A 19,232-nucleotide genomic window follows, 5' to 3' on the forward strand; every position below is an offset into this window, starting at 1 on the left:
CCTAACTTCTCACTGGCTTTTCTGAAGCAGGAAACAAGCGTCAATCATCAGACATTTAGGCCACATCCACCATTAAAGGGGCCTCGCAGTCGGAGCTCCACGGCAGCCACTGCTGCCTCGGAGCTCACAACCCAGGATTTCGTCTCGCAACCCCCAGTTGGTAAGCCCTGATTAAAACAGAGGCCAAGTCTGCCCCCTCAGGTGGATGAGGCAGATTATGTGCAACTATTTTCTACGTCATACAGTGACAACACTTCAAAAGTGTTGTTGCTGCCTGCAAAGTGCTTTGGAATGTTGGAATGAAAGGCATCATATAAACGCAAGTGTGTCTTTTTCTCCTGCCCGATTTCCGATGGGAGACAGGAGTAGGGCAACATACAACTTGCCGGCCTCAGGACCCTTGTCTACAGTTGGGGGGGGCGATATTCCCCAGGGTCCCTATATTATAAACGGCGATTTGGACAAGCTGGCGATAAGCTGTCTGTACCATTGGAACTGTCTCCCAGCAGGGTTCTGCAGCTCAGTGTGCTAGGGGAAGAACAACAGCCTTTGCATATGCCAGGCAACAGGATCACACAACGACAGCAGAGGTAATGCGTCATCTCTGTGGGGCTTACATTCCCCATCCTATGGTTGCCAATTGCTCTCCTGCGGCATGTCAGAGTGACCATTCCTCAGCTGGGAGCCATGACGGGGAGTTCCGGCAGGGTAGGCACAATCCAACTCTAGACGTCTTCAACTGACATCATCGCAGCGTCAGAGTAACTGAACGATCAGCGGCATAAACCCCGAGGCCAGACAGCCAGAGATTTACAGCCTAGGAGGTAGCCTTTTGGCCCACTGTGTGCTACAACAACTAATTTATACTTAGTTAGCGTCTTTAACTTGATGAAACATCCCAAGACGTTTCACAGCTGCAATACAAAACAATATATGACACCAAGACACATAAGGAGATATTACGTCAGATGACCAAAAACTTGGTCAAAGGCAGGTTAAACAAAGCATCTTAAAGGAAGAAGCGAGGTGGAGAGGCAGAGAAGTGTACCAGATCAATCCCAAACTAATCCCACTGCCCCACTCTCAACCCCAAACTAATCCCACTACCCCACTCTTCCCATCACCCTGTTTCAATCCCAAACTAATCCCACTGCCCCACTCTCAACCCACTGCCCTGGATCAATCCCAAACTAATCCCACTACCCCACTCTCAACCCTTTGCCCTGCATCAATCCCAAACTAATCTCACTGCCCCACTCTTCCCATCGCCCTGTTTCAACCCCAAACTAATCCCACTGCCCCACTCTTCCCATCGCCCTGTTTCAATCCCAAACTAATCTCACTGCCCCACTCTCAACCCACTGCCCTGTATCAATCCCAAACTAATTCCACTGCCCCACTTTTTCCATCAATCCCAAACTAATCCCACTGTCCTCATGCTCTCACAATAGACTGCATCAGACAAGCTGCCTATTTCAAGTTAGCAGAATTTTGTTTACAAGGTTGCTTATTAGATATCCTCACCATATCCAAAAACACTGGGATCAGAACACTCATTAATAACCACATCATTATCCAGGGTGATCTTTATCCGGCCACTGTGTGCTTTATTATCAAACAGGATCTGAAATTAAATAGAAATCATTAGTCACAACTTCCTCATTTCATGCTCTCAAAACAACCACCCCTAGCTCCCCACCCCACCCATGCAATCATCTGAATGTGCCATCTAGCTAGTGGGCTCACGGACTCTGTCTGCCCCAAGCTGCTGTTCTTCATTATCCAAGAATCCAAACAGTGCGCTGTTCAACTGAGAGGGCATCGCAACTAAGCCTGTCCTTTCACACTTTCTAATAGCCCAGGAATACAATAGGGCATCACTGGGTAGGGATCAGCAGAAGTTGGCCAATGTTTTTCTCCTCCAGACTCCAGGGAGTTCAGGCGTGGACAGCTCTCCCCAGTTGAGATGAGCAAGCTCCACACAGAGCAGGGAACAAGCCTGCAGCCTTCAGTCTGGGTGGGTCAGTTCCATGCTGGGCAGCACAGTTACCCACTGAATGGAAGGGCTACAAATGACCATCTGCTGTTTAAAGGGAATGACATGGGCAGAGCACAGAAACAGGCCGTTCGGCACAACTAGGCCATGTCAACGTTTATGCTCCACTCAAGCCGCCTCCTATTTTTCTTCATATAACTCTCAGTATTACCATCTATTCCCTTCACCCTCATGTACTTATCTAGCTTCCCCTTAAATGCATCTATACTATTCACCTCAACCACTCTCTATGGTAGCAGGCTCCACATTCTCACCGCTCCCTGAGCAAAGAAGTTTCTTCCAAATTCCTGATTGGATTTCTTGGTAATTATCTTACATTGATGGCCTCTAGTGTTGCTGTCTCCACAAATGAAAACATTCTCTCTGCATCCACTCGATCAGAATCTTTCATAATTTTAAATTATTAGGTTATGACCAATTAGGTCATCCCTCAGCCTTCTTGTTTCAAGAGGAGAGAGACCTAAGCTGGTTCATCCTTTCCTGATAGTTATAACACTGCACTTCTGATATTAACTAATGAGTTCACAATTACACTCTAACCTAGAAGCAGAAATAATGCAGCCTGACAAACTCCCTCAATTGCAAGGGGTGGGGGGGGAGAAACTCCTCACTCCTGGGCACAGGCAGTCCCAAACATCCTTAAAAATTATTCAAAAGTTCAAAAGGTCACTTCTTAAAATTAATTTAGGGATGTGGACAGCACTGGAAAGGCCAGCATTTGTTGCCCATTGCTAATTGTCCGAAAGAGTGGTGGTGGGCCGCCTTCTTGAACTGCTGCAGTCTATGTGCAGTTAGAGAGCAAGTCCTAGAATTTTGACCCAGTGACAGTGAAGGAACGGTAATATAGTTCCTCGTCAGGATGTTGTGTGTCTCTCGGAGGGAAGCTTGCAGGTGGTGGTGTTCCCATGCATCTGCTGCCCTTGTCAATCTAGGTGGTAGAGGTTGGGGGTTGGGGAGGTGCTGTCGAAGGAGGCTTGATGAGTTGCCACAGTGTAATTATAGCATACCAATGGAAGAGGGGGATACTTAGGCTTTGTGTAAGTTGAGCTAGTTGCTGCATTACCAGTTCAAGATTAATTCTTTCATCGTTGCCCTGTCATGTGACCAGCTGAACTAGCTCTTACATGAGTTGACACACAAAACAGCTTAACATTAGGCTATCCATTTGAAGAGAAAGGAACAGGTCATTCACAAAACAAGAATGAGGGTTGCACTTACTAGAATCTGAAATGTGTAACAGTCTGGGATTTCATGGTTGATAATTGTCTGAATGTTTATGGCCTTCAGTTTAAACCGTATGGAGACATTTATAAGCCTGAGAACACAAAATCAGAATAGGTTATAACAGGCTGGCTGTGAATGCCTTTTTTTTTAATCCTTCCCCATCTTGTGTAGCCCAGTGGGTTTTCGCAGTGACTAGCAGAGAAACGCCCAAGTTCAATCCATGGTCGGTGTTTGTAGCTCATCTCCAATAATGCAGGAGCACAGACTCCAAAACTGGATTTGTCATCAGCAGGTTAGAGTGCAGAGCTGTCAAGGAGGGTCAGAATTGGACTTAGTGGTGATGCCCCACACAGTCGAACAGTTCTGATAACACTTATGATCGCACCTGAAAGGCCAGTGGAAACAGATTCAACAGTAACTTTCGGAAAAGAATTGGAAACAAATATTTGCAGGGCTATGGGGAAAGAGCAGGCGAGTGAAAGGACAATCCAATTTCTCCCAAAGAGCAAAGGCATGATGGGCCAAATGACCCCCTTCTGCACTGTGCATTTCAAAGTGACATTAAGGGACAGTGAAACAACTTGCAGCAAAATACAATGTAACCATTAACTCCTCCCCCACATCACTAATACTTTCCCTCCTCACAGGCATTCCTTCACACTGGGTTATGGTTTGGTGTATGCTGGCTACACTCAGTTCGGTGGCTCATATCCTTCACAAGTGAGTCCAGGCAAGCCATTCAATTGCAAGGGGGAAATCAGTTTCCCATATGACAGGCAGATGTAAGGAGCAGAAATCATGGCCAATTTACCCCTTCTTTAACCAGGAGTTCCGGTTTAATTTTAGCACCAGTGTGAGTGCGGACTCCAATTAGCTAGCTCAGTACAGACCAGGGGTTGAATCTGGAGCTTGTGCTCCAGTAGAGTACCCACAATCGGCAGTGTTACTTATTCAATCAGAAACAGGGGCCCCCAAGTTCAGATACACTATAATCCTCAGACACAAAACACACAAAGCATCACCAAACACTCCATGCAGTTATTTTATATAGCGCACAAATCTTAGGTTTCTCAGTAAAGTATAATTATCAGCCAACTCCCACCCAGCCGCCTAAAGTCAAGGAAGAGCTTCATGAACAGTGTTGTTCCATTACAATCAACCTCATCTGAAGCCCGCATCGCCTTGTGGAAAGACCGGCTCGCCAGTCCCGAACAACCCCCAGTGATGGAAATTCTACCGGATGAAAGCCTTCCCCCAGGAGCTAATTGCAACTGGGCAACCTGGAAGTGCCTTAACAGACTTAGGACTGGTGTAGGTCGTTCAAAGGTGTCACTAAGCAAATGGGGATATACAACCTGCCTGACAACTTGTGAATGTGGAACTGAGCCAGACTATGCAACATCTCCTGCAATGCCTATCGCTGGAGGAACCCTGCACTGTTGCAGATCTTGCCGAATTCAACCACAAGGCGCAAAAACGTGCCCAGTTCTGGCTGGGCCATGTATAGACTGTCCGTGAACACGATAAGAAGCAGCCAACTTCAATTGTTCCAACGTATCACAAGTGGCTCAGTATACATATGGAAACCCCTCAGATTAACCTCACTGAGAAACTGGGACTAGCACAACATGGATTAGCTATTTTATTCCATGTTAAATTTTTCACTAAAAGTCAAAAGGAGCTGCGTCCCTTTGTTGAAAAATGAAACTCAGGACCGGGAGCAACTGAAGGGAGAGAGTTGAAGTCAGGTGACTAGGAGAGTTGCGACATCTGGAGTGTCACATCAGAAAGTTTCACATTTTCCATTTTTCCATGCAATGTTCGCATGGCCAGTCATGAGTCTGGCCTGCAAAGACTTTTCAGGAACCTGCAGACCTCTACAGGACTGAAGTAATCTGCCACATTGGGTTTATTTCCAGGTTCCCCGGGAATTCAGTTTCAGTTTAGCATTGCCGGGTAGGGGCAGGCGGTGGTACTGTTTCACGCACCCCGCAGTGTGTCACCAAACCTATCATGTTGCTTTGTGAAACATCGGAAAGAGATTTAAACTTCATCACTCATCTAAAACTATTTGATCAGGACAGGACCTTCATCTTTCCAGTTCAAATTTCACTTAAATGAAATGAATTAACTCTGGTCAACTTAAATATTTTTTAAAAAATTTTTATTAACAGTTACTTTTCCCATCTCTCCTGACTCTCACTGGGATACAGGTCCCTCCTCTCCTGAGGACACTGGCTTACTGGATTCAGGTCTCCCTTCTCCTGCCGGTGCTGACTCACATGCGGTAGGGCCACAAACTGTAGTTCACATTAGCGCCATTCTTCAAGACAGTCCAAGGCAAAACATATTGGGAGATTTTCCAACTGTGGATGTACCACACCCTGTCCTCATTCAGCATCAGTTGTCCCAGTTAACGCAGCAGAAACCAGGGACTGAAGCTGGCGTCACTCTGGTTTACTTCACACAGACCAGTTCTTACCAGGCGTCATTGAGATGTACCAGCTACTTCAGCAGCATTGCCAGTAAAATCACATCATAGGAACACTGTACAGGTTAAACCAAGAGCAATGCTCTATTCACATCTCAGCATTGAGCCCGCCTGGTTTCTGAATTCCCAGTGTTGAAAGGGACAACAGGGAAGTCCAGGGTAAGTCAGGCTTGGTTAAGACTGCAACCTTCTATAGCTCCCCCTCCGGAATACATCATGCTGGTTCCTAACAATGGACACAAATTATAAATGTGCCATCCTGAGGCAGTAGGCATGTGGAGGCCAGAAAGATAGAAAGTGATAGAAATCAATAGGGAGGGGCAGCTTCTGCAATACCTCCCAGCTATACCTCCAAGACCACAGCAGATAGTCACTGATAAAATAACTCAGAAGAATCATCTTTACTCAGTAGTTAGAATGTGGAAGTCACTACCACACCGAGTAGTTGAAGGGGAAGCTAAACAATTAAAGGGAGAAAGGGTTAGGAGGTTATGCAGATAGGGTGAGATGGAGTAGATCAGGAGGAGGCTCGTGTTGAGCATAAACATTGATATAGACCAGGTGGGCTGAACGGTCTATTTCTGTGCGGTAAATTCAATGTAATGTTATGAAGTGACTGGAGACGAGACAGTGGCGATCACTGTGCCATGTACTACACAAAGAGGCGGGGCAAACACCAACACCTACTGCACAAAGAAATACACAAGTTAAAACAGGCTATTCTGCCCAACCAGCCGTATCAGCGTTTACCCTCCAAGTGAGCAAATAATCCTAATCATAATTAACCCCACTTATTCCCTCTGCCCCCTTATCCAATCTTATCTTGAATTTTTACACAACTTCTGCCTCAACAACTAACCTCAGAAGTGAATCCTCAGCTGTAAAACTCTGAAGAAACTTCTCCTGCCCTGGGAGTGAGTTTAATCTGGTATATACGGCTCCTTGTTCTAGGCAGCCTGCTTACACCTATGCTGACCCATCCTTTCCTGGTTCAAAACTCTATTCTATCACACAGTAATCTGAGATGTTGGAATTTATTTCCTCAAACCAGGCAGCAAAGCTTCAAATCTACATTGCACCTTCTAAAACCTCAATATCCTTCCTCCAGTGCAGAGCTGAGTGTTGCAGAGCACTCTAACTCACTTTTATGCAGGCTTATCATCTTGGGTCTGAACAATGGTGTTTCATAACCAGTCAAAGCTGGGCTCAACAAAATAATCACAAATGTCATTTTAAAATGGGATGACTTTACTTGTAGAATTTCAGCGTGATGTTCCTGTAGTTCAGTGTCTCTCTGGGGTTGATGTGTGAGGTGGGACTCACATTCTCACACTCTGGAAGAAAAGGAGTAGAATTACCTACAAGAATGTTCAAAATCCATTGCAGTAAAACCACTAGCCCCATCCATCACTGTTAATGATATCTTAATTGTATTATTAAGGGTAAGGATGTCCAGATGAAGGGCATTGACTGATCAAGTACTTTGAGCACATTTTAATCATAAGTTTTCTTTGCAGTTTTTATTTTTAGTTGCAGTGCCCCTTTAAGCAGCAGTTAGTTAAGTTGTTCTTTTGTTTCTTGTTTACTTTAATGAGTATAGAGAGAGACTTGCCTCCCGAAATATTAGTCTGAAAATGCCCAATCTTATCTGTCTCAGAAGCTAAGCAGATTCAGGCCTGATTAGTACTTGGATGGGAAACCATCTGGGAATACCACGTGCAGTAGGCTTTGAGGTCAGTTAACTAGATGGCCTGTGGGTAGTTCAGAGTAATGCCAACAATGCGGGTTCAATTCCTGTTCCGGCTGAAGCACACTTGGGACTTGCCTCCTTGATGCAGAGTGATGCCCCTTGAGCTATATAACCAATACTCTCTCTCTAATCAAGAGATGCTTACGATCCCTCATGGACTATGGCTAACTACCTACCTAACAAAAGTGACCCCCATGTCTTGTCTTGTCTTGAACGATGGCCACTTACACAATTGTCAGAGGTTGTTCAGTGACCTGTAGTCCAGTCTGAGCCAACTCTTTCAGGAAAGCAGGAGAAAACTGGAGAAACGTTAAATAAATATTTCAAAAATAGAAACAGAGATTTCAGCCTTCCAAGGTGGTTCGTTGGTTAACTTATTTACTTGTTTATTTGGTTTTTCAGAGTATAAAGAGAGACTTGTGGGATACTGGGGGGGGTGACTCAGGAAGAGGTAGAATGCATGTTGCATTCTGTAAATAAATCTAGTATTAAGTAAAAAGATTGCTGTCTAGTTTCTACTTTACCATCTGGTTTCAGAATGAATTAGCAATCGCCCCAGGTAATCAGCAATAAAACGGACAGCTCCCATCACACCACAATGTCGTAGGTCACATTGATTGGAGCAGAAAATGCTGGGTGTGCAAAACAAGCAGCTGATGTCTCAGGTACGACCCTCAATCTGAATTGGAAGGGACCCACCCTAAAACGTGAATCCATCCCTCCAGCTCAGAGTGGGATGTTGTGGTTGTACTCTTCAGATTCCGATGAAGGGCTCCAGCCAAAAAATGAACTTACCTTCCCCCTGCCAGCGGATCCACAGTGTGTTTCCAGCACGATTTTAGATGTCCAGTACCTGTGTTTTCTCATATCACTGCATTTTATTACCGAGAATCAGCTTGTGACATATTGCCCCCCCCTACAACCCACCTCCATTCAACCACTCAATGTTAAGTACCCATCCCAAATCCACTTCTTCCCCAATACCTGACCCCACCATCTCCTCAAATACTGACACATTATGGGCTGGGTGCAGCTTGCACCCACAGCCTTTTTGAAGGAAATGCCACGCCATGATACTCATCCCAAATTCTGCTGCCCGTATCTTGACTTGCACTGAGTTCTGCTCGTCAATCACCCGTGTTCCTATATTGGTAACCGCTCGATCTTAACTCTCTTCATGGCCTCGACCCTCCGCTTCTCCATACCCTCTTCCCACGCTATAACCCTCCTGCGTTCCTCCAATTCTGGCCTCTCACACACCCCACTGTTCATCGCCCCACCATTGGAAGGAGTGCCTTCAGCTGCCTAGGCCCTAAACTCTGGAATTCCCTCCCCAAACTTCACTACCACTCTCCCCCACTAAGATGCTCCTTAGAACCTACTGTCTTTGACCAAGCTTTTGGTCACCTCTACGACTTTATGTGGTTCCGTGTCAAATTTTTATTTGATAATGCTCCTGCTATACACGTTGGAACTTGTTACCAAAAGCTTGATGTAAATGCTTTTAACTGGTTTATTGTAATTATGTAAAATGGATTTCCGCAGTTTTTTAAAGCCAGACTTTTATATGGTTAGTGCCTCTCCCACTGGGATATGGTGCCTCAGTGCACAGGTAGTTTGCAGCTCAGTGCAAGGACTCTCTTTGCAACTCCACTGACAGAGAAATAAATTCTTAGTTGGAGATAGGTTAGTATAAATTACAGTGTAAAATTATCCTGTCCAGGAGGGAGAGCGAGAGCCCTTTCCCTTGTGCCATCTACTCTGTTCCACTGGGGGAAGACAGGATTGCAGGAGTGAGAGTAACCCACCAGTAGCTACCCAGCTTTCTACCCACCCACCCACAGTCAAAATTCAGGCATGTTGCTTTCTACTATGGCAACTCAACCATCGGCCCACAAATTCCAATAGTCAAATCTGTTAATGTCACATCTGAAGGGACAGGTCACTTGGTAAAAGGTAGCCAGGACCATGAACAAAGCCAGCACCTTGTGGGGAAGGGTGGAAAGTCAAAACTGGACCAGCTATATCAACATTAACTACAAGAGTGGGCCCGAGGAGAGTGACTCACCTTCTCACCTTTCAAAGCCTCTCTATTATCTACTGGGCTCAAGTCTGGAGTGTGATGGAAAACCCACCGCTCATCTTGATGGGTAAACTGCTACAGCTCAAAGAAGCTCGAAAACATCCAAGACATCTCAGTTTGTTCAATGCCCCTGCCCCTGAACTCATATCCTCCCCTTCCCCCACTGCAGCAGCAGTGTATACTGTCTACAAAATGCAGCGCAACAACTCGCCCAAGGTGCTCCCACAGCAGTGTCCAAACCTGCGACCTCCGCCATTAAGGAGGACAAGAACAGCAATGTCATGGGGTCACCATCAGCTCCAAGTTCCCCAAGTCACACACCATCCCAACTTGGTCATATAATCGCCGTTCCTTCATCACTGTTGGGTTAAATCCTGGAACTGCCTAACAGCAGGTGGAAGTACCTTCACCAGAAGCGGAGGCGAGACATCACTTGCTCGCAGCCACATAGGTGGATGGGGGCAGACAACAATTACTGTCCTTGTTAGAATCATCCACATCCCAAATTTTAAAAAGTGTGCAAGGTGGGGAAGAAGCACTTGGGCGATCAAAAGCACTCGGCATAATTACAATATGCTTGCAACCAGAAAACTTCATGAGCGGGTTTCATGTGCCACAGCCCTGGAATCTCTCACCTGTTACCACCTGTGGGTTGATGTTGAAGGTGTCATTTGCAGGATTGATGTTGCCCTTCTTATAAAAGCGCTGGCAGAGCTGCAGAGCAGTGCGATTCTCATCACCGTCAAACACATAGGCGTACCGTCCCAGAGTCATATTTTGCAGAGCGAGATACTACAAGGAAAATAAAGCATCTCGTGTGAGCTGCACTGACTGTAGTTACTCAATATCCACCTAGTCAAATGCAGGATCAAGCTACTGTGCTTTCAGAGCCATCAAGCAATGCAGCAAATACAGTTAAATAACAGGGGCACACAATTACAAATTAAATCACCAGTAAGGAGGAAAACACTCAGGGGTAAGAGTTGCAGAATGTTACCAGGAGCACCATAAATAAAGAAGAAACTTGCATTTCCACAGCAATTTGCACAATCCCAAGACTTTCCTAAGCACTTTACAGCCAATGAAGAATTTTTGAAGTGTTGTCAGGGTTGTAATGTCGGAAATGCAGCAGCGCCAATGTGTGCAGCAGGCACCCACAAATGGCATTGACTGGAATAACCTGTTTTAATGATGTGGTCTAAGATGCTGGTTGGACACCAGTTGGCACTTGCCTGCTCTCCTTCGAAATAGTGCCAGGGCATCTTTTGCGTTCACCTGAGAGGGCAGACAGGTCCTCGGTTTAACGCCATCTCTTAAGGCTGGGAATGTTGGCCTGTATTACTTACCCAAGTCTCTGGATTAGGACTGCAGTCTTAAATAGGTTCTAAAGATCCCACTGCTCTTGAGGTAGAATTTACGATCTAAGCTACTTGGTTAAGAGCTGGCTGAGCAGAAGGAAGGCACGGGAGGGAAGGCAGAGTGAGGGTGATACTATATTGCTCCTGCATTGTTCAGGGCAACAGCAGGGCATGAATGGGAGCAGAATGTATAGGGGATAAGAACCCAGTGAAACTTTAGGGAGGAGAATATTGGAATGTTTAGGTTTTGCCTCTTTCTCCCACAGTCTCCTGATGGTGCTGGCTCTCCCCTCATTGTTTGAGCAGCACCACTCCACACCCTATGTCTGCACGTTACATCTACCTGCAGGACGATGGTCAGAGATAGGAATGCGGGCCAATTCTTCCTGGATCGGGTTCAGTTGCAATGCACAACCTCTTCCGCATCAAAACCAAAGCTCGATATCTGACTCCAGCCCTCTAAAGCACTACCCCAATTCCTTCAACTCGCCATCAATGGCAGCGCTTGCAGCTGACAATACCTCAAGCTCTGGGATTCTCTCTCTGTCTTCATCCCAAGACCACTTCTTTGACAAAGCTTTTGACTCTCCCTTCCAATATCTGTCTTTCGTTCATTGCCCACTTTTATCCTTTCTGGTCTGAAGCCTTGTTTTCCCTATGCTAAAAGCAAGGTGCTACAGACACTCATTGGCTGGACAATGCAAAAGAATGGGGCTCAAAGTGGGGTTTGCACATTCTTAAAATTTAGTGCCTTCAGGAGACACAGGAAGGAAATTCAATAACAACATAACAAAAGTCAGACTTCTGAGCCAGTGAGTTGCTTTGAATGTGTAATCGCTGTTATGAGGACAAACATGACAGCCAGTTAGTGCACAGCAAGGACCCAGAAATGACAAATGAGATGAATGATTAAATAACATGTTTTAGTGATGCTGGCTGAGGGAGGAACGTTGGCCAGGACACTGGAAACATTCCTGTGATGAAAGTATAATAATTTTCATAATGATTTTCTGGTTCATTGTGAAGTAGGTTTATGGAGGTAAGTATAGTTGGGCCTGTGAGAGATTTAATTACATTTGAAGTCAAGTAGACTGCAAGTTTGAAATGACCAAAAATAGCTCAGTGCTTGACATGCTGATGAGTAAACATGGATGCTGGCTTAGCATGTAAGGTGTGAAGGAAATTTGCATTTTCAGATAAGTGAAGAGATTTGGATTTCAAAGGGATTTTAGTCTGTTTACAACTAGCCAGATAAGCAAGACTAAGGAATGTGTTTGTTTTTCCCAAAGGTTACTGGCGATATTGGTAATATGAAAGTTTTTCTGTTATGAAGAAGATACAGTTCCAAAGGCATATGGAACAATAGAATTTACATATTAAAATGAGAGAAACATATATAAAGGAGAATGAAAGGCTGTGTCAGAAGGCTATGTAAGATCTAACAGGAGTGTGTGAAATAGCCTTAATGAAGCCTCCAGCATTTCTGCATAAGTCTGCCATATAACAAAACTGAAGTTGGGGAAAGGACATTTGGAATTCCACTGTCTAGGGTAGTGTTAACTTGCTGAGTTTATTTTAAATCTAAAATCTATTTTCAACCGTTGCCTTAAAGTGGGTGTAACTGGGGGTCAGGTTAATTAGGAATTTTAGGAGTTGTTATAGTGGTAAGTAATTGTAGTCTTATGTATGTGCTTGACATCTTTTATTTTGTTAACAAATGCTTTAATTTAATTTTTAAAATCTCTAAAGATCTTGGTGGACTTATTGCTTCTGAATTCAGTGCACCCATCTCAAATACAAATTGCAAAACCATTGTGATAGCGTGACCAAGTTTCCCTCATGGATTTGGTCCACCTGGCACACATCATCTGCCACTTCTCTGAATTCTGACAAGAGACTTTGTTTTTTAAAATATCTACTTGAACAGACAAATTGATGGCACTTCCAACAATGCAGACTTCTTCCATACTACACTCAAGGACATTTTGTAGGCTGACACTTCAGTCCTGGAGTCGGATTTGAACCCTCAACCTTGCAGCTCCAAATGCGACAAGTTGAAACTTTTTGGAACAGTATAATGCTCTAGAAGGAAGCCAGCAATCTTGTTTAAAGGGACTCTGTGATTTTGGCCAAATTCATTCCCTGGTCTGTGTCCAGTTAGTTAATCTCATGCAGTCTCCTCCTATCGACTCAATAGTCAAGATGGGGAGGGGAAAGACATCCAGGATTCTAGCTCTGATTCATTATCCAACCACCTCTCCTGGCAAACAGGCATTTATGAATATGGGGGAAGGGCTAGATCAGGTACAGACAGGATTCCCACTGTGAATGAATGTTAAAGGGGATAGGTAGCAAAGAGTAGAGTGGGATAAGACTGGGTTGATTGCTTATGAATACAGCGCAAAGATTGAGGAGAGTAAGCATGATGTTCAAGTGGAGTGGCTAAAGCAAATAGCACAGATAAATTTAAGGGAAAGTTAGATCAATACAAGAGGGAGAAAGGAATAGATGGAAATGTTGATAGAGAGGCCGTTGTTCACCTCCTTGTGGATTGTGCCTTTGCAAAGAAGGTCTGGAGAGAGATGCAGTGGTTGCTGTCGAGGTTCATCCCGAGCAGTTCTGTGACACAGGACTCTGTGCTCTACGGGCTGTTCCCAGGGACACACACCGAGACAAACATCCACTGCAGCTGGAGGATCATCAACTCGGTGAAAGACGCGCTTTGGTCTGCCCGAAACTTGTTGGTCTTCCAGCACAAAGAGTTGTCCCCGACTGAGTGTTGCGGACTGGCACAATCCAAAGTCCAGGACTACGTGCTGAGGGACGCACTAAAGCTTGGGGCAGCTGCCGCAAAGGCGCAATGGGGAAAGGTCGCTGTCTAAGACCTTTCTGCCACAGCGCACCGAGGGGCTGGGAACTGTTTAAACCCCCTCAGGCTGTACAGCTCAAAATGAAAGGCTGTAATGATTGTAATATTGTTTGTACTGATGCACCTGGTGATACATTTTGTAAAAGTTAAACCGGATTGTAACCTTGTAATGGTGTTTTTGAAATGGTTTGGAATGTGGTTGAAGATATTTTATGAATAAAGTATATTTTTGCAAAAAAAAAAAATGTTGGTAGAGTGAGAGGAGCCTTATATGAAGAATAAATATTAGCATATACTTGTTGGGTCAAATGGCTTGTAAATTCCATGTAACCCACCAACCCCCAAATATCTACAACAGCCAGTTGGGGGAGGTACTGAAGAGTTCCAGTGGAACTGTACTGCAGCAAGATATCAGTGCCCTCAGGATAGGTGAGAGCAATTGGCATAACAAGCAAATGAGGGTGGGAGTGAGGATAGGGGCAAAACTTCTGTTTTTATTCAAGATTTCCAGCATCGGCAGTATTCTGCTTTTCGATTCAATTCGTGTTTATTGCATTGCCACTTCTCTTCTAGGAATGCCCACCTTGAAGTTCTGCTCTCTCTGTTCACCATAATTACCCCCTTTAGCCCTGTAAAGCTAACTCTTGTCATTTGATCTGTCCTGCCTTTCACCCTATCACACACCTTCCTTTTGTCCCTTTTCCCAGCCATCCCTTGCTCCAAAGCTACTATGTTTTTGACTTTTCCCCAGTTCTGATGAAAGGTCATTGACCAGAAACATTAACTCTTGTTTCTCTCTCCACAGCTGCTGTCAGACATGTTGATTAAAAACACAAAATGTTGGAAATAATCACTAAAAACAAATTATCTGGTCATTGCTATTTGCGGGAGCTTGCTGTGTGCAAATTGTCTGCACTGTTCCCCACACTACAACAGTGACTGCACTTTAAAAAGTACTTAATTGCGTGTAACGTGTTTAAGGATGTTCCATGAGAAGCTCTATAAAAGCAAGTTCTTTCTTTCAACATGATGGATCCTATATACTTCCTACTTTACAATAAAATACACTTATCCACTACATGCTAAAATAGCAAGTTGCCTCAATGAGCACCGGTTGCCACCAGAAAGTGTAATTTAGCATGTTAAGAGAGAGAGAAACTGGGAAAGCGTCCAAATGGTAACAAGAGAAAGAAAGCCGGTTCTAATAAAAGCCACCAACCTGTTCAACTGTGTAGAAAATAGAATCATAGACATCCCTTTGTGTGTACACAGCATAGGAATCATCCACCCCATCCACATAATCCTTCAGGAAGAGGTGCTTAAAGGTCAGTGTGTTTTCCTCTGTAAAATCCACCACCATCTGGTTACTCAGCCCAAACAGGACCAGCTGTAGAAAAAATATTAAAAGTCTTCAGTTTCTAAACATGAATTTACTCCCCTGATAACAGGGCTACTTCTGTCATTTGAGCATGCTAACTTTGTGTCTCAGTTGGTAGCACGCTCACCTCGAGTCAGAAGTTGCGGATTCAAGTCCCACTCCAGGACTGGAGCACAAAAATATAGGCCGACATTCCAGTGCAGTACTGAGAGAGTGCTGCACTGTCAGAAGTGCTGTCTTTCAGATGTGGCATTAAACTGATGCTCCAACCCCTGTAAAAAGAAACCGTTTTGAAGAGCAGGGAGTTCTCCCCAGTTTTCTGGCCAATTTTTATCCCTCAACCCAACAGCACAAAAACAGATTATCTGGCCTATTACCATGTAGCTACTTGAGGGAGCTTGCTGTGCACAAATTGGCTGCTATGTTACATACATTACAACAGAGACTACTCTTCAAAATTATTTCACTGGCTGTGTAGCGCTTTGGAACATCCTGTAGTCTTATATAAATGCCAGGTTTCTGGGTTTTTTTTCTTTGTAGGGACAGAACTTGCAGATGTTTGGAATGCTTTGCTCTGTGATGCTCAGCCATGGCAGGGAGCACTGCAGAGCAGGAAGGACAGGCTGTCAGGCAACGCCCCTACAATCCACCAATCTAATAGAACAGCGTACGAAATAAATATTAAGACAGAACTTATTCCACCAGCCTGAATGCAAAACCAGAGAGGGGCATTCAGCCTGTTTGGTCCTGCAGCTAATATTTATCACAACCAGTGGTTTAAAAATAAATCTGATTGTTTTACCTCATTGTTTGTGAGAGCTTGCTATGCGCAAATAAGCTGCTGCATTTCTTACAATGCAACAACGAATATTCTTCAAAAATATGTAATTGGTTGTAAAGTACTTTGGGATGAAAGGTGCAATTGTCATGAAGATATTAATTTCCATAATGTTACTGGAAATAATTTTTAAAATGGAATTGTAGTGGGGTCTGTGTCTGTGTGTCTGTCTGTGTGTGTCTTTATTGGATTAAGGCCAGCTAGTCTGGGTGCTTTGATGTATAGTAGTTTTGAGATGTTAATTAGACAAACATAAGGAGGATGGAAGGTAAAGTGCAAATTTGCATTTGTTGAATAAAGCATTCAAGAGTGGGAGTAAAATCTTGCATCTAGCTGGGAGACGGCAAGCAATGTGTTTATAATACTAATAAAATTAGTGGGATGAAAATGTTTTTGTTAGAAGATGTGATGTTAAAAGCCTAGTGATACAATGGAGAATTTATATTCAAAGGAAAAGCTAGGTATAAACAGAAAGGTGTGTGTGTGTGTGTGTGTAAGTCAGAGGCATTTAAGATCTAACCAGCCTTTAAGCCTCCAACTGTGTCTGAAAAGGAACCAAATTGCAAGGAACCTCATTTTGAATTTGTACAGTCAAATGTGCTTTGCCTGGTGTCTGTTTAAAGTCTATGGGTTACTGTTGCCTTGGTGGAGATTTACCTGAGGGATTTGTTTAAAAGTTATTATGGTAGTCATTTGTAGACATGTGTATGTTTAATTTGTTGTTAAATTAATAAATGCTTAATTTAGTTTTATGTTAAAAACCTCGAGGCTTGGTGGTCTTATTCCTGAATTCAGAACTGCATCTCCTACCAATTGAAAATATAGACTTTGACAGTTGTTTCAAGTTTCCCTCTAGGATTTAAACAACTCAGCCTTTACCAACTGCCGTGTCATAACACTATGGAAAGCAAGTCCTTTCTTTCTTTATTTCTCAGGTATATGCAAACAGTGCTATTGTTGTTCCGCTCCAGTTGGTCACTATGTCATGTCTGATGTTGATAAATCTCCCTCAGTTTTCTTGGCATTCCCAGTCCATCACCTCTCAACATAGCATGACCTCCCCAATCCCACTGTGTGTACACAAGAAATAGGAGGAGTAGACCACATGGCCCATTGAGCCTGCTCTGCCATTCAATACGATCATGGATGATCTTGGGCTCAACTCCATTTTCCTGCCCACTCCCCATATCCCTTAATTCCGAGACCCCAAAAATCCGTTTATGCCAGCCTTAAATGCATTCAGTGACGGAGCATTTAATTAACGATGGGATGGAGAATTCCAAAATTTCACAACCCTTTGAGTGAAGTAATGTCTCCTCAGCTCAGTCCTAAAAGAGTCTGTGCCCCCGTGTTTTAGACTCCCCGACCAGCGGAAACAATTTCTCAGCGTCCACCCTATCAAGCACCTTCAGAATTTTACACATTTCAATGAGATCGCCTCTCATTCTTCTAAACTTCAGAGAATACAGGCCTAATTTACTCAGCATCTCATCATAGGACAACTCCCTCATCCCAAGGACCAATCTAGTGAATCTTTGCTGTACTGTCTCCAGTGCAAGTATATCCTTTCTTAAATGTGGAGACCAAAACTTCACACAATACTCCAGATGCGATCTCACCAAAACCCTGTGCAACTGTAGCAAGACTTCTTTATTCTTGTATTCCAATCCCTGTATAAGGGTAGGAAAAAGCTATTTGCCTGCCGACTCTTCTCACCCTCACCCAGCAACCCTCTAAAAAACTCATCGAACCCAGCAATCAACTACCCATAGAACCTTGGAAAGTTAAGGCACAGAAAGAAGCCATTCAGCCCATCGTGTCTGAACCAGCTGAAAAAAAAAACTAGCCGCCCATTCTAATGCCACCTTTCAGCCCCTGGTCCGTAGCCTTGCAGGTTACAGCACTTCAAGTGCAGATCAAATGATTTGAGAGTTCCTGCCTCCACCACACACCAGGCAGCGAATTCCAGACACCCACTCCCCTCTAGGTGAAAAAGTTTTTCCTAACATCCCCTCTAATCCTCATACCAATTACCTTAAACCTGTGTCCCCTGGTAATTGGCCTCTCCACTAGGGGAAACAAGTTTTCCTGTCTATCTAGGCTTTCATAACTTTGGACACCTCAATCAAATTACCCTGAGCCTCTTCTGTTCTAAGGAAAACAACCCCAGCCTATCCAATCATAGCTGCAATTTTCAAGCCCTGGCAACATTCTTGTAAATCTCCTCTGTGCTCTCTCCAGAGCAATTTATGTCCTTCCAGTAATGTGTGACCAGAATTGTATGCAAAATTCCAGCTGCGGCCTAACCAGCATTTTGTACAGTTCCAGCATTACATCCCTGCTTTTGTATTCTATACTCGTCCAATAAAAGAAAGTATTCCATGGGTTGTCTTTACCACTTTATCTACTTGCCCTGCCAGCTTCAGGGGCTATGGACATGCACTCTGAGGTGTCTCACTTCCTCCACCCCTCTCAATATCCTCTCGTTTATTGTGTATTCCCTTGCTTTGTTTGCCCTCTCAAAAAGCATGACCTCACTTCTCCGGATTGCATTGCATTTGCCACTTTTCCGTCCACTCAACCAAACCATTGATATCATTCTGGACTCCACAGCTATACTCTTCACTATCAACCACATGGCCGATTTTGTGTCATCTGCAAATTTCCCAATCATGCCTCCCACCTTTAAGTCCAAATCATTAATATATCCCACAAACAGCACCCAAAGGCCCATCAGCCAGACCAGAAGATCACACAGGATGGTGATGGATTATTAACATTAGTCTCTTTGGCTTTGGGTTGGTTGTACTGCTGGTTTAAAGTTTGTGTGAACCCCCATTGGTGAAACCTGTTGAATTTATTGTTCATAAAACCAATAGGTTATTAAAGTTTTAAATCTTGGTTTAAAAAAGTTAAAACAAGACCCACCTATCCCAGAACCACTGCAGCTTCCACTTTCACAGGGATTTTCATCGACCTTCGACTGATAAATAGGGATATGGAGTACAAAAGCAGGGAAGTTATGCTGAGTATTATAAAGCTTTGGTTAGACCACAACTGGAGTGCTGCATCCAGTTTGGGTCACGCTTTTGGAAGGGTGTGAGGATGATTGAGAGCGTGTGAAGTAGCTTTACCAAAATGGTTCCATGAATGAGGGAATTTAGTTACAAGTTCAGTTGGAGAAA

The 19,232-nt window shown here is 44.1% G+C and overlaps 1 protein-coding gene across 3 annotated transcripts in view; it reads right to left on the reverse strand.

Moving 5' to 3' along the window:
- Positions 1-19,232, reverse strand: part of mcoln1a (mucolipin TRP cation channel 1a) — a 51,224-nt gene that overhangs the window by 18,339 nt on the left and 13,653 nt on the right. For 2 of the 3 annotated variants that reach the window (XM_078531146.1, XM_078531147.1), the window contains 5 exons: positions 15,051-15,218; positions 10,240-10,396; positions 7,024-7,105; positions 3,275-3,371; positions 1,525-1,624 (listed from right to left, as the gene is read on the reverse strand). In XM_078531146.1, the coding sequence (XP_078387272.1) occupies positions 1,525-1,624; positions 3,275-3,371; positions 7,024-7,105; positions 10,240-10,396; positions 15,051-15,218 (604 nt within the window). Of the gene's footprint in view, positions 1-1,524; positions 1,625-3,274; positions 3,372-7,023; positions 7,106-10,239; positions 10,397-15,050; positions 15,219-15,336; positions 15,469-19,232 lie in introns of those variants that run through there. The other variant, XM_078531148.1, reaches the window with a different exon arrangement.

Source organism: Cetorhinus maximus, chromosome 28 (assembly GCF_964194155.1).
Source record: "Cetorhinus maximus chromosome 28, sCetMax3.hap1.1, whole genome shotgun sequence".
Classification (NCBI taxonomy): Eukaryota; Metazoa; Chordata; class Chondrichthyes; order Lamniformes; family Cetorhinidae; genus Cetorhinus; species Cetorhinus maximus.